The sequence below is a fragment of the Saccoglossus kowalevskii genome, chromosome 8 (genome assembly GCF_978046115.1).
Source record: "Saccoglossus kowalevskii chromosome 8, keSacKowa6.1, whole genome shotgun sequence".
NCBI classification, from domain to species: domain Eukaryota; kingdom Metazoa; phylum Hemichordata; class Enteropneusta; family Harrimaniidae; genus Saccoglossus; species Saccoglossus kowalevskii.
Genome location: NC_140648.1, coordinates 1,987,911 through 2,004,983, shown reverse-complemented (window position 1 = coordinate 2,004,983; position 17,073 = coordinate 1,987,911). Strand labels below are relative to the sequence as shown.

General features: G+C 34.5%; 1 protein-coding gene across 1 annotated transcript; it reads right to left on the bottom strand.

Annotated features, from left to right (window-relative positions):
- Positions 1 to 3,386: 3,386 nt before the first annotated feature.
- Positions 3,387 to 16,739, bottom strand: LOC146739215 (uncharacterized). The gene is made up of 2 exons (XM_085502635.1): positions 16,652 to 16,739; positions 3,387 to 3,887 (listed from the first exon to the last, which is right to left on the bottom strand). Exon 2 carries the CDS (start codon positions 3,876 to 3,878, stop codon positions 3,387 to 3,389), a length of 492 nt encoding a protein of 163 aa, XP_085358761.1. The 5' UTR covers positions 3,879 to 3,887; positions 16,652 to 16,739.
- Positions 16,740 to 17,073: the final 334 nt, after the last annotated feature.

Genomic DNA, 17,073 nt, shown 5'->3' with positions numbered 1-17,073 from the left:
GTAGCAAATACGTCACTATTCAATTGAAAAAAAATAATATTATCATTAGTATCATGATGACAATTTATTTCTTGTGTAAAGTATGCATGTTACGGTCATGTTGGCACGTGTCATGAATCAGTTGTGGGTATTGGCACGTACAATACCCATTCAGTATTTGATGTACGTATTATTTCCCGTAGTGTTCTAGATTACTATTGTTTCTCTCGGGGTTCGTCGCATGTTAGACATTGCAATCGGTTTCGATCACATTCTCATTTATCCACTCAGAACTTCAAAAAGTTCTCGAGCGTAATCTCTGCCAATGATGTGCTCCCGAACAAAAGTTCGGAGTCTGGCTTGACTTTTATTTTGTTTACAATTTTTCCTGGCTTGGTTATCAAATCATGTTTTGTGTTTTGGCGGATATTAGATCCATGTTAGATATAATATCAGTAAGATTGAATTGTTAGGTTGAATTCTGTGTACCTATAATTCGCCAAATAGGGTATGTGGATACAAATCAGAGTACACTGATATTCGAATACGTGTAATTTCATTTAGGCATTACACTTGACAAGCATATATTCATCGACGTAAAGTATATTCAATCAAGTGAAAGGACTGGAACATTTTATCAACAGCAGTGCAATGTCTTGTTGCCATTGCTCTCCCTTTGTTACTTATAACCCTGATCCTAAGCAAAGGGTCGCTCCTCAATCGACAATCAATACAGCATGTGCTAACACATGGTATTTCCCCGTTCTACAATCCAATTCACCAGATAATAGTGAAAAAATTATTTATTTTTCGGCGGTTCTGTCAATAACATTATCGACTGCGTTGAAGGAGCTGTATCCAATGTAGTAACTAGAAAAGGCTGTGTCAAAATAAACTGGAAATAACAGATCGTTGTCCCCAAGTCGTTTAGGGAAATGAACAAGTTCACAATACAAATGACTGAAAAAAATAGTAAAATCAATAAGACACATAAAGGGATGTCTGGTATTTCTGATAACCTGTGTAACAGCTGGCGTAACAATATTATTATTCTAAACATGTACTACAAAAATGAGATATTTTTGTTAAAAGTTGAAATCAGATGTTAGTAAATTTAATATCATTTCCTTAACTTCAATTTTAGCTGAATATATCATTGGAATAAACCACTAATTTTAGGATTGTTGATGGAAAGTTTAATTTTGTTTTTATTCATATTTTCTATCGAAAAACGAGGCATGGAAATAATTCTTTCAGTTAGGTATACGATTCACATCCTTAAAATCGAACGGATATTAAATAAAAACTCTTTTAGCCATTAAGTCATACTCAATATTCAAGATTAGAAACGATTATCAATCTCTTCTAGCCAACATACTGGCAAGTCCCGTTCATGTTATCCACGAAATGCGGTTGTTGTCCAACATTTTATACAGTTCATTAGGCCAGACTTTTATTATCCCTTGTTTCGCGAACCCGCCGAATGAACAGGAGCCGAAAATGAAATAAAAATAAAAAAAAAATCAGCGTAATTTCTCGCGGCCGCCGACTTGTAAGTGCAAAAACTTGCTAAAAAAACTTATTTTTATCTTCATTTTTTTCCGACCGCCGCATAACAAACAAGTTGCATTTTCGTGGGAGTATCATGATCAAATTACCGAAGTCTCGCGTAGAGGAGAAACAAGGTTATACATGAAATAAAATTGGATTTCATTTCTTCTCTCCGATCAATGATCTCACTTACAATTCTTTGAGAATCACACAAATCTGATGGAAAAAAAGAATTAATTTTATTTTTTTCCCGCCCTCCTAATAAAAATTGCCTTGTAAAAACTCGAGAAACAAGGAATAAAAAAAGTCTGGCCTTACTTCAGCAGTATTGAGCGAAATATAGATTGTATATATACAAATATTGTCACACACGACAAACGTACAAGAGTAAACATGTTTCGTGACAAGCTGTTTCAGGGCATTTGTACATATTAAGGATTACCTTGCATATGACAATATTAAACAAATCGTTCACCATTTATTCGGAGGATCCGGAAAATATAATTTATGTTTGCTTATACGCACTCATACATGATACAGTAAATTCTTGTGTTGACTATAATAAGTGCCGACAAAGCGAAATGAACATGTTGCTGTTAAAGAAACATCGCTGAGTTGTTGAATGTAATACATATCGGAGTAATCATTCACGATGGGTTTACCAACCATATTAGCCACTAAGATGGTGGTTGACTCAGTATAATATCACATGAATCACGGTCATAAACACTTTGCAAATGTATGTTATTCAAACTTATGACAATTACATATTGATAATTTGAATTTGAATTTGTCTTGTAGTAGCTCAGCTGGTTTTATATATGTTTATTACAATGGTGCATTTAAAAGACAAATACCAAATAGTGTAAAGTTATATGCATGTGTTTAAACCTTAAACTTTAAATTCATGAAAGAATATGCATATTAATATATGCGTATATGTATATAGTTATATAGAAATCCCTGTGTTATCACGCAAAATACTTTGCAGTTCAACAGAGCATTCTCAAAATATATTTCTTCAGTGCCACCCGTTTTTAACATTGACCTACTCATATGCTTATTATTAATGTTACTAACAACATGTGTGAAACGTGAGGTAAAACAAATACATGTGTACTTGCAGTATTCAAATTACATTCACATGTTAAAAAGATGATAATAAATATGAAATAATTTACGCTATTGATATCGATATATAAATGTTTGTTGAAATAGTCCATACACTCGGATACCAGACTTTTTCAGCATAAATCCAAGGTATACTTAGAAACTCTTAATGTTAGGCATGACACTTGAACTACAATCGCTTTTGTAATCAGATTGTTGAATTGATACGTTCATAGAACTTGTCTAATGTGATCGTGCCCCTCGTATCGGTCTTATTTCTAGCCAAGGTAGTTATAAATTTGGTATACTTATTGGTCCGTATATGAGCGAATATCTCTGCCTCAGATCCCGGCCTAAGATCCATATTGACATCAACCCGGAACTTAAACAAGGTAATCAACATTCAAACGGAGATTTAACACGGAATAGAAGATGGCGCACATTCCTCAGTGAAACCTAGCATTAATAGATTTTGCAATTATCCAGGTATAAAAATGGTCACACATTTGAGCCCTCAGGGGTACCTTCCTACCCAGCTATGTATTAAGACCACCTGGACGTTCACTAGTTTGTGTTCTCAGTGGAAGCAAGCCGTAGTATGTATATATCAGACATTACCTTTTAGCGACGTTGATGGATATTTTCTTCTACGCAATACAGGGAATAAGTCGTTACGAAATAGTATTTTGTGATTGAATTACACAATGTGCAATAAAAACAATGTGTAAAGCTTGTATGTTATTAATTTACACTTTAGCAATGGGCTCGTACGATGCTCTACACTGACATATTGCACTGTGTTTATCACAAACGCATCCACCGGGTTTCTTGGTTTCCGAGCGCGCACGCCAACAAAGAAAAGCACCTGTCCATCCACTAAGAAATCCTATAGCCAGGAACACCCCGCCAACAACAATAAATACATTGATGCCGCCAAAAGGGATTGGCGACATTGCCGAGCCAACGCCGAGGAATATAAAAGCTGGTAAAAATGACGAGCCTGCTAAAATTAGACACATCACACCGTACATGAACTTGAGTTCAAATGGCGTCAATTTTGTTAAATATTCCTTGTGTCCTTTTCGACGCCTTCGTCTGCGTCTTCTCCGTCGTCTTTCTGTTTCTTCAGTTTCGGCGTCGTCCTCTGTTAAGGTTAACATGTCAGCATCTTCATTATTGTTCGCCTCCATGGCGATCGAGTAAGAATGTTTGACCAATGTATCCTCTGGCTCATCCATGAAATATATCTGCAATGAATATGAATACGAATCATTTGTACCATTATAAAACCACACGTGTGAACACTGTACACAATATGGTCACTATAATAATCGCGTCTTTATTCAGTGTTAATGAATTCATCTATTTTTTATTATTATATTACATTATATTATAGCATTATCAATGCCAGTGGATTTAATGACGTCATTGCAGCAGATTATTCGCGATAATGTATTACATTATTGAGCATCAAGGCCCTGTCCCATGGATATGAATACAATGTTGATTTCGAAAACTAATAAAGCAGAAACTATAATTGAAAAAAAAGAAATATTGTTAGATAACAAATATTTAATACCAAAATCGGCATCAAATAAAACGGTCCATAACCAATAACAGCGGATTTCAATATCAAAATCAGACAATATTTTGAAGGCATCGTCTTCTGCTCTGTACGCTAACGCGCGTTCAGTCAAAGCGTTCCATCTAGTACGCGCGCTTCTAGATTCCGCGACTGATGCTGCTGTTCGGTCCGGACACAGTTTGTATAAATAAATGAAAGTATGCGTGTTCTCGGGTGTGTATCTGTTTATTTTATACAGTGAGATTAAAATCACTGTTGGTTCTCTTTCTAGGATGACTAACACCCACTAGCTTTCCGGTCATGTTCGTTCGCCCGCTACGCTACGTTTGGCTTCAAAGTATTTGTCAAATTCCCGCCCTCCCGTGGAATTTAAAATAACTATGACACAGAAAGGACAGTAGCAAATGATATCTACCTTGATTGTTTGAAAACACTAGTGGGTTGGGTAACGATGCAACTACGTACATGTACCCCGGGTACGCACCCCTACGCACAGTCGATCAAGCTGGACCACGGCGGCGATCTAGCGTAGTGTAGTGCAAGCCGCGGTGGACACCGATACGGCGTACCAGTCACGGTGTGCCGTTCGCTCGGGCGATCACTGCAATTCTACTCCACACCACACATCAGTCACTCATTCACTCGCAATGTAAATGAGTTCAATACAATAATATTTGATGGATTAAAACTAGCTTCTTTCTTAGTCTGCCATATAAGATTGTGGAAACAATTTCCAGAAAGATATTTTAAATTATTCAGATTCACGGTCCAGTGACTTTGAAACTATTCCGTTCACTGTGGATTTTTCTCCAAATTGTTTCGCTTTTTAGAGGCAGCAAATCCACTGGTAATGACCACGCTACAAAATAGGACAAATACGCCATGACCACATTGTGATGCAATTTTGATGTAATAGCAGTGACGACAATAAATGGTTAAAACTTACTTAAACAATAATGAACTCCCCGACAACCCATAATAGACTCAATCACACTTTGTGCTCCATATATGTACTCGGCTCACGCCTCGTACATATATGTCTCGCATAATGAGCTTTTGCCCATTATGGGTTGGCGGGTCGTTCATTATTGTTTTAAACATTTATCTAATTGTTCTATTGCTAAGGTACAGTCCATCTTTAGAAAATACTGTACTACAGTTAATTACATTTTTATTTTGAACACTGTAAATATGGATGTCTCTGTCAAAGAACAAAACCCATTTGGTTCGATTTCGAAACAAACATTCTATAGGATAAACCACGAGGCGATGTTCTATAAACTTATCATACCTAATATGTATGGGAAAGTGTTGACAGTTATAAAATCAATCTATAAAAATGTAAAGTTATTCAAGACACCTGCTAGTACAGCAGGGCTCCACATAGGCCTCTTTTTGTTCTTTAATTATATACTGTGATGAAATTGTTTTTGCGTATCTGTTGACTGACTTAATTAGCTGATTACGAGTGAATGGCTGTGTTATGTCTGTCATCGTTTAGTCGAAGTTCTGGAACTAATTACGAGATAACCGACGCTATTCGGACTACTATTTCTGACAGTTACTAATATAGTGAACAATTAATCAAAAGATATGACGTGTTCAGTACTTAGTGTGATTGGCTTTATGATTGAAGGTTACGCCCTAGAGTCTTTTTACTGCTTTGTAATTGGTCAAGGTTTTGAAAATGAATAAAGTTGTTTTAGTTGGTCTTGGCGAGTACACCACGATAGACACAGTCCAGTCCTGGAGAGTCTTGGGGCGAGTCTTGACGCAGTCTAGAGGCAGTCTTGGGTCAACCTTGCGATAGTCTTGGGGACTTTTCCCCAGGGCGCTGTGTCCTATAGAGTGCTCGACTGACCGACTCAGACGAGAGTTAAAACGTGTTTCGTTGTGTGTGTCTTATTAGACTGTAAAGTTTAAGTGACTTTCCCGATCCCGCACCTCAAGGGGACGCAATAGAGAGTCGAGACGATATTCCCCCCCTGACACGTGTGGAGAACCCAGAGAGGAGAATTTCCCCCTGATAATACACTGTAAATTTCGGAAGCACTTTCATGTTTTCCATTAAAACACACCGTTTTAATTGATAACACACTGTTGTAATAAAAAAACATGTGTATTATATAATAAAACACTTGTGTATTTTCTATCGAAACAGTAGTGTTTTAGTATTTTTAGAAAAGTGTTTTAGGGAGTTATTAAATTAAGCACATTGTAAACACACAAAAATACACTTTTCCGAAATAAAACACTAGGTGTCTTACGGTGACATAAATGTGTAATTAAAGTGTTTATTGACAGAACATTTAAGGATTAATGCATCCATCTTTATGCAAAATTGAGTGAAAAGTTTGAGGACTCGTTAGTAAACATCATGGTATATATGCCAACTAGACAATCACCGAAAGTGACGTAATGATGCGATGGGTCATTACCACCAGAAAAATAATTTTATGTCACACACCAACCTATATGGTCTTACCAACCTAAGTACAACTAGAAATCGGGACACGTGGTGATTAAGTACGTCGTGGCCTAACGGATTTTAATAATCAGCATTTGGTGAACGGTAGTTGTAGTTCCAATGACATCTGATCATTCTCACATGTTTTTTTGTTCTCGAAAAATGCTCAATTTGAACCACTTCAGAAAGCAAAATCACCAACTATGTTTCAACCCAAAACGCCAAACTATGCATGTTTTATAAGTGTTTATGTATACGACATGTACACAATTTCATCAGTGTAAGTAAAACACTTTTTTTACAAATTGTTTTGTCTTGAAACACTTTCTAAAACAAACACACATGTAATGTTTCAAGGTAAAACACTCGACTATGCATGTTATACAAGTGTTTACATACGACATGTACAAACGGTCATAAGAGTACCTAAAGCACTTTTCTTTGAAACTGTTTTATTTTGAGGCACTTCAGAAAACAAATATGCAATGATTAAACCTAAAACACCCGATTATATACAGGAGACTTTTGTATGCCGTCTACGATATGCATCTATAATAGACGCAATACGACTGTATGCAGCATATTTATTGGGGAAAAAATGCTCACACCCGTCAAATTTGGCAGCAAGTCATACGGATTTTAGTAGTTTGTGAGTGTGCCTACCATGTACCCGCCACAAAATACACCGTGTTATCAATGTTAGAGTTAGTAAGCTGGAGACGGTGCGCTAAACAATTATTCCCTGTGATCTAATCATTAGATTCAATTTCTTTACAGCTCAAATTCTATTGGCGGAGCCTCGGTATTGAATTCCAATATGGTGATTACCACGCACCTGTGCAAATTGTCGCCTAATTTAAACTAGCTCCTTTAGGCCTCTAATAATGCATAATCATTCAATTATTATTTAGAAATTTAATACAATAAATACAATACGAAACAAATATTGAACAATAAATAAGTGTGCTACTTCTTTGCAAATATTTTGAGATGCCTTTCGTAAACGACGGTGGACATTAATGTATGTTGCGTGTTCAAGTAACTGGTAACTCGTGTCGTGCGCATACTCATTCATGATTGAATTATACTATCGGGAGTGTGTAGACAGGTGGCATATTCGTTGAAGAAGCAATAACAACTTGAACCGAATGAAGTCTTTTTTGATTTTCTTGGGAAAGAAGGAAACCGGAAGTTATCCTAAACAAACCTGAAGGTATGATGATATTGTTACTTCGTTACGAAGTTAAGCGTGTGGAAAGTGTAATTGATAAAGCCAGCGTCGGCAGTTGTGTACTACATTTATATTTGCAGCGGCCTCCACTCATGTGCGGGATAACTGATTAAACTCAAGTTCATGAATTTACAGACTAGAGAACTCCAAACCACGTTACGTCCTTGCCAACATTCCCCAGATCAAGATCTGAGTTACCAAATAAATCATAGAAATGTTGCAGAATTTAGCAGGAAATTTCAGTTCAATTCGTTTGTGGTCACATTTTCGTCTTCTCATTACATGCGCGTTAGTTTATAACAATAATATTTTCATTGTATATCGCATTATTTGAAACAATAATGATAATTATTTGAACATTACTCACTGCATTTTGATAATATTATACTTTTCAGATTTTAAGAGAAGCGATCGGAGCGAACAAGATGAAACTGCTAATGTTGGGAATTAATTTTGTCCTGTTAATATGGGTTACTACTGAAAGGGTTCAAAGATGTTATTGTTCGTTTCAGTTAATTACTCATCTGTTTTGAAGTGTCAATTTTCGCAAATATTGGGTATTGTGTCTACAGTTTCACGAAAGGTTTGAATTTCAGTACAAGTAAACACACTTACTCACGCGATTGATAATATCTTTCACAACAATTATACAAATCTAGTTTTTCTTAAATGTTACACACGAACTTACTTTATTAATGTTTATATTTATGAATACATTCTTACTTGATTATGTGATTTTTTTATCGTTTGTTATGATTACTGTACAATAGTGCAAAGTGCCTCATCCTGAAACGCATCATTTGATATATTTTTTTTTCAAAAATGATAGTGTGAATGATTTTTTACCATGTTATCAGTGTAAATACATTTTAAAATGTGTCTCTGTTACGAGCACTTTCCGTTCAGTATTGTGTTTTACTGTTTAAAGTGTTGCGATGATAAACACTTGTTCAATACATATTTCTGGTGGAAACTCTTTTCAATGTGTGGCTAGTGAAATCACTTTATTAAAACAAGCCTTCGGTTGAGACATTTTTCTACGTGTCGTGATTATAAACACTTTACAAAAGGTGTGTCTAGTAAAAGCACTTTTAAAAGTGTTTTGATAATAAGCACGTTTTATACATGTTCCTGGTGGGAACACTTAACAAAAGACTAAGTAGTAAAAGCGCTTTTAAATGTGCTGTTATAGTAGGCACTTTATATACATGTTTCTGGTGGAAACGCTTTTAAAAACGTGTTTCTAATGTGTTATGGGCAAAAACATCCCTGAAATGTTCCACTAAAAGTGTTTTCATAATATACACTTCTCGCAATTATGCAGATTAAACACTTTAAGTGTTTTTAAAGTGGGGACAAGCTTATAAACATTTTAAATGTTTTATCACAAAACAGTAAAAATATTTAATTTTAATTTTACAGTAGTGTTGTAAAACAACTCATTTGCGATTTTGAGAAAAACACTTAATGTGTTTAATTATAAACACTTAAAAATGATTTTAAAATGGGGACAAAAATTTAAAAATTTAAAACACATAGATTTACAGTGTTGTATGTTTGGCTAGGTAATTTCCCAGTTTATATTGTATGTTCGTCAAAAATTGTAAATCTATTTTTACATACAACATGTTTGACTATTTGTCGTGTATATATTAGTGTCTTAGATTCACATTCTGTTTGGTGTGGTTTTAGACCCCAACTAGAAATTAATTACTCGTGAGACTTCATATGCTATTCTAGCTATGATGGGGATCTTAACGGAATTAATTATTGTGTCTATATCAGCTGTTTTTTTAAGTGCTCGTTTTCATACCGAAAATAATAAACTAAAATGAAAAACTGGACCTGGATACGTTCAAAGAAATAATGTTTTAATGAAGTTGGAGTTCCAAAAATGTAAGGAATTAAAATGATAACTATGTCGACTGAAATCGTAATATAATAAATATAGATTAAAATAACAGTGATAGGTTCTCGCCAATTTATATTAAAGTATAGAGAGTACTCTCAGAATAATATTAATCGTTATAATAAAACCCAACCACTATCCATTGGTGTTTGAGTGTGCAATATCACGTTACCGGTGTTCTTCAAACAATTCACCATGACTCACTGTCACAGGCTCAGAACCAGGCATATCACAAATGTGACACCTTCCAAAGGTTTGATGAGAATATAAGTTGGTATCACACAGTTTTCATATACATTACTTCATATTATTACACATTTTCGAGTTGGATAGGTCAAATAGGTGCATTATTAGGTGAAATAGGTGACATTGTGATTTACACTATGACTCTCCATCTAAGTTTGATATACTGAATACTTGTTGGCAATCATAGTGAATATGTAGCAACACAGTAAATCAATACGAACTAATTCTGAAAGGGATTATCCTGTGGATAAAACAGTGTAGATGAAACTGGGGCTCTATATAATTATAATTCAATAGAAAACAGTGAATACTGCTTATCCCCGGCCTCTAGCCTATGTGAATGAAAACTGTTAATGACGTAATAATTATGTGACCTAATTAAGATTAATCTCGTTTTTTGCACAAGATATTACTGTGCTGATTGACAATTAACAAATTAAATGTTAATGGTACACTTATACAAGATATCTCCGTTAAAATATATGAAATGACACACGCAAAATGATGAAATCGCGGTATACTTTTAAACGCTGTTCACTCTGAAAGCATGCAAATATAGCGTAATCTATTGTATAACCTTAGTCTCTTTCGCAGCATTAATAAGTAAACGATACTCTCTTACTTCTTTCTAAATGTCAAATGTGCAATCAATGAATAATTAAAATAGGCTTACATAATAGACTTCAGTAACGCATGATATCTTATTCTTGTTAGGTCATTACAATTTTGTGTAAATACCACACTTTCTTTGTCTTTATACATTTTTCGCGTCCAAGTATCTCGCTGTTAATTATAGAAAAACTGTGAGCACCGTTCGGGCATCTTACAGGAGAAGCAACGACCTACACTCTTTTTATTTTTCACATTTATTTTATATGATTGTATTTTTGTAGCCAAGAAGGAGCACTTTTTGAGTATACAAACATTCACCTAGATGATTGGTAATCAACACATTAGTTTTGGTGTAGGGTTGATGCTCCGCTAATAATAATACTAGCTACGGAAATAAATTAGTTTATTCATTAAACCACATCAAATAGAGTTATGTGTATATCTATGTAATCGAATTACCAACCTGGATATTAGTCATTGCTATGAACACAAATTTGTATTATTGTTCACTTGATAATAAAATATAAATGTTTCGCATATTACAAGGCTCTGGTGAAACTCAAGCCCTAATCCCTACCAACGCCAATGCGATATACGTAAATTAAAAAATACAGCTTTGAAACACACGTTTCTTTGAAAACTATGATACGCGTGATTTTATTCAAAACACAAAACACATTGAGGTGCTTCATCAATATGCATTGTATTAACAGAGGAATACGTAGTCAACTAACACATGGAAAACATGCCAGAACATTCATCAGCCACTAAAGCACTATAAACTGATACGATATATGAAATTAAATCAACCATTCAATTTGAGAGTGTACCCCTACAGCTTTCCCGAGGCTGTTAGTGGTTAACAATTTTAAAATTGAGTAAAGTAACGCAGAAGTACAATTATGCCTTATTCAAGGTTAACAAAAAACATTTACAATCAAATAACACATAACAAGTGAGATATTACAATCAATGGTGAAGTCAATACTGTGGTAGTGACTGAAAGTAACCCCATGGCATATATATTGAAATTTTAAGTGTTTTGAATAATAGAGTGAACGAGTCTTGTTCTACTTGTGACAAAAGCCATCTATCTTGGTTCTAATCTGATACACAATATTATTTGCAAAGGCACAACAGTTGATTTTCCTAATATAATTAAGCAAGTAAGTAAGTAATATAGATTCTTCTGAATACTACATAAACTTTTGAAACTTAATATCTGGCATGCAACTGTACATAGGGCACGAGAGTACATTTCCACGAAATAGAAGAAATGGAAGAAACAGTGTCCACTTCCATTCCGTAAAACACACGGTGAGGTCATTTGCCGTCATTCCTTGATTTGTCTGTATAATAATTTATTCCATGAGTGACAGTGGTGTATGTGAAACATTCACCTCGAATTATAATGCAGATAATAGCCAAGCAGTTTTTTCATGAAACGTCTTAAAAAACATACTTTTCCATTATGGTACATAATATTCTTAATATTAAACACGAAATATAACAATTTAAATCTAAACAATAACAAGTCATATCTCTGAAGTATTTTCATTTTTGTAGTAGTTGTCATTTATAGAACGCTATATCAAACCAGTATCCACTGCAGTATAATTATTTTTGTTAACAAAACACATTTAGATCAATAAACAGTAAATTAACCAGGCATTGTTCACAAACATAATAAGCATTTTATAGAAGCATGTACATTGTCATACTACATTCTTTGATAACATGCAAATTGCACATTAGCATTTAGTGGTTGGTTGCGCCAAATATATTATCAGTATTGTTATGATAAACTTATGCAAAGTACATTCGAAGAATTCTCATCTAAATAAGACCGTGGCCCACATAAGTCTGGGTTCAAAAAAACCATTCTGGATTGGAAAATTTGAAATATTGAAAGCATTTAAAACTTAACATTAAAATTAAAATATATATATTACAAGTGACAAATATTTAATCATGATATGATATATTTATTTGACTACAGAAATAAATCATTTTTAACTTTTAACTCGATTAAAATTGGATCATGATAATCCATAATTGTATAACATTCTGAATAGTTAAGACATTGAGCATTGTATGACCTTGTTGCACATAATTTTGCTCCTTTTAGATCTGATTCAAAATGACCGATTTTTTGTATTATGAAATGCATATTCTGATATTCCTTGATCAATTGCAAACCAAACTGTACACCTACATAGATGATACATTGACATGTATTTCGAGATCTGATTAAACATTGCAGACTCATTTCAGTTTTGTTTAATGTTGGACAACGTGGACTGTCATGTCAAATATTGTTATGAGATCCGTGCTAGATGCACATTTTACATATACATGCGCACCCTCACATGGATGTACAACATTATACAGATTAATGTGATTTGTATTTGACCTTAACTCTTTCCAGTTACATGTTTCATGTGTTTGTATGAGTCTGCAAGCTATTAATAACACATGCGTCTCGCTGTACACATACACGCTTTTATCTTATATCATGAAACTATAGAAATATATCACATTAATTGGGATATTTGCCATGGGGGAAACATGTAATAAAGGTTACTTGTCAATATTTTAGGTTCGAAATGTTGTACTTTGAACCCAAATATTGGGATTGAGTTCGCAGGTGAGTCGTGGTCTTACTTTGATGAAAACAAAAATGTCGGGCTGTTATCGTGAATTTAACTGATATGAAACACTAATTCATCTCTAGCTGGCGCTGTTTAATCAAGTGAAAATAATCACCGTTCATCACGTATATATTTTGACAGAATCGTGTAATATTTTTTGAATTTATGTGAATTTAAAACAGCATAATGTTCATATGTCATGCATATCCTATACAGTGTGGTTCAAAAAAAATTATTTCTTGAATTTTTAACATTGACCTACAATCATGTTTTGAAACCAAAATATCAGTCTTTAGAAATCCCCAATTATCCAACCTTTTATATTATTAGGTCAATTGAACTCTACACATGTATCACATTTTATGCTTTTATCACATTTTGAACAATTATTGTGATGACGTATCTGCTTGACTAATATAGACGTGTCATCGCTAGCATGAGGTGTTGTATAACACTGATTGCGTAATGTAATGTGTTGCCTTGATGGGAAAGAAGTGCCATGAATTTAATTATGGCACATTACGAGTATCTTCTTTGAAGACTACTTTTCATGTCAAGAGTGGTGTAGCATTTCAAAGGTATGGTAGCAAGAATGTTATTTGCATACATAGATTCATTATATATTACTAACCATGGTGAATACATTATTAATTTGGGACTTCTCTACAACATTGCAAGGAGATATGTAAATGTTTGTGGTTCCCATCTATCATAATAATCAACCAAATTTGAATGGTACTGACAGAATACTAATGTCTAAATACAAAATGTCCTGGTAGTACAATGGTCAGTGAATGATACTAGGGTGCTTTGCTTCTCATATGTGATTATTTCGAGCTGAGATTTCTAGCGTCCTAATACTACTAAACGTTTGATATTATCATAATATGTTCTGCACTAGTGCAGTATCAATAAAATGCAACCCATGAGAATTAGTGATACAAGGATAACTATTTGTAACTATGTAACTATTTGCAATGTCGTCACACACAACGACACATTATCAACTTATGATAAGCTATATTAAAAAACGAAAACTCGTATCGCATTAATTGTGCGAAATAGAGTCTCTGTTCTTTAAATAAAAAGATTATGCCCTAACTTTATTGATATTTCCTGCCCGAGCAATTACTGCTAATAACTTGTCTTTCAACTATACTGATGCGCAGCAGCCCTCTAGATTGCGACCGTTTTGGTCGGCATGGCGATTAAATTAAATGAATGGCGATTCAAAACAATATATAGGTCGCCATTTGTCGAACTAAGAATAATCTGGCCGGCGACTAAACTTTCCGCAATATAAAACAGCTTGTCAGCTCTTGGTAGCGCAGTTTTACCCACAATTCAACAATGTGCACATGCGTATTACGTTATCCGAGCCATGTACCGCATAGTGCAAAAACTCTTAAATTTTGGCCGGTTTTAGGTGATTCATGTTGAAAAGTACAACATGTTTTTAGAGTACAACATTAAGGTGCATTTTCGAACGGTCGAATTTTTTAGAATAGAAATCAGCAAATGAAAAGAATTGGGATGATAGACAGTGTGCTTTGGTAGTTAAAAAATGGAAGTCCGCCAAATTGACGTAAACTTCCCTTGTATCACAGTAAAAGCAAAGGTCGTGGCCGAGTTGTAGGCTAAACAACTTACGATCAAAACATCAGTCATCAATCAATATGTATTATGACGCGGAGAAGAGGTCAGCACAAAATCTAATAGGTCAAAGGAGTTGTTAATGTATCAAGTTACCTCTCTCTGTGATTTATTTTTCATGGAAATTATTTGCTTGTTTTCAATCAATTTTAGCATTGACATTTGTTTGCTTCATTGAATTAAACGGAGTTCGTCCGGTTACGAACAAAGCTGTCTCGCACCACCTAGGAAAACTTGCGAAGCTCACGTGTTCTTATGTGAGGGACGAGATTCTGCCGTAAATTCGCCCTGGGTCGTTAAACGGCAGTTAAAATAAAATAAAATGGGACTTTCAAGGTGTATTTTGACATCACTATTCGGACATATCATTCATTCTTGACGCCTAAAATTGAGTAAGTTTTACCGTAGAGCTGTTATCACTGTAATCAATGTTAAATTATTATTCAAATGCTCAGTTTATTTTTTGTAAACAACTAATTTTTTTATAAAAAAAATATATGCCGTTTTCCCATCAAAAGCCAAACTTGGAGGGCTGCGCAGTTCTTGTTACATTGACTTCACCCAATAATAATAGTCTGCAACGTAATATTAACAGTGACTTAGATAATTATTATTTTGGTATAGCCGTCTTCAGATTCACGAGTTTTCTTCACCGTATTCGACTTGACATATGCTTTACTGACAAATGAATAAACTCTCGTCACAAAATACAAGGGCCACCAAAATTAAAAAGGAACTTATAAATACAAGTTATAGAGTTACCTTGTTTTTAGACAGACATAACTGTTTCATGGAGAGCTTCTGACGAACTTAATTCCTAATTATAGTGCCACAGACCACTGTTTAAATTGAATTGAATAGTCGTAATCATTCAAACAAAACACTTTGTTGAATTGATACTAAATAGAAATATTAAAATCAACTATACATTAATTATCAAGAATCGCTGATTTATTTTGTATTTTGAAGAGTTCCTTAACGTGCCTCAGGGTATAAGCTATGTTTGAAACATTTAAATTTAGAAACGTCAGATAGTAATTTCAAAGCATCAGACATCACGATGATTAGTCTATTACTGAACAATATTTGTAGTTGAGTTATTCTTATACAAAAATACAAATCCAATCCTCTATAAAATAACTATTCACGGCGCTTCTTATCGTGTACCGAGAATAGTTCTGTATTGAGTTACAGTCGATTTGCAGTATAATGTGGTCGATGCAAACTCACTCAATTCTCCTCGGAATACAAATAATTGTACACGAAATCGAGGTGACATGCTCACAGAGTATGGTATGCTGATGGATTGAATACAGTCAATTCAGTAAATCAGAATTCAGTGATCACATAAACAGAAATACAGGTGTGCCTTGCGCCGAGGAGGATATATTCATATTAACCACTCAGGACGGAACCATCTCAGTGAAATACATGTTCAATACACTCAGAAGGTATTGGGTTACGCACACTGCATTTGGCAATGCCTTTTAACAGAAATACCTTCGGGGCATGTGTCTTTCAGTTGCCAACACTGTCATAGTGCATTGTTCAAACGGAGGACACTGAGTTCACTCGTTCGGCTGAAATAAATATCAAATACTGTGCATCAATATCTATATGTATACATCAATATACTATAAAGTGTATTGGTACTTACCTCGCAGTAAATGTTATGAGTTAACGCTTCAGTGCTTGAAATAAAACGGTGTTGATGTCGGAAAATATAAATGGAGAGTGTCAAATAATGTAACAATGTTTGATTGTCTGAAGTGAAGTCCACGAACATTCACCGCATTCATTCTTTGATACATATTAGACAGCATTCTGTGAACAAAGGATAGACGCACGGTTAAACATTGATGTGTCGATCACATCATTGGCAAGGCTCCCTAACTGCCAGATGTAAAATCGACCAATATTATATTTACAGAATATCGTGAACGTTATTTTCCAATGATTTACCGATACATATTCTGCCATCGTAAGTTGACGCCTGCATTGTCCTGCATACATTATGAGAACTGTAATATAAAACCGGAAAGAATACTAGATGGGCATTGTGTTTATGGTTTTATCTCT

Coding starts and splice junctions, on each gene's coding strand:
- LOC146739215 (XM_085502635.1), bottom strand. CDS start 3,878: ATGGATGAGCCAGAGGATACATTGGTCAAACATTCTTACTCGATCGCC.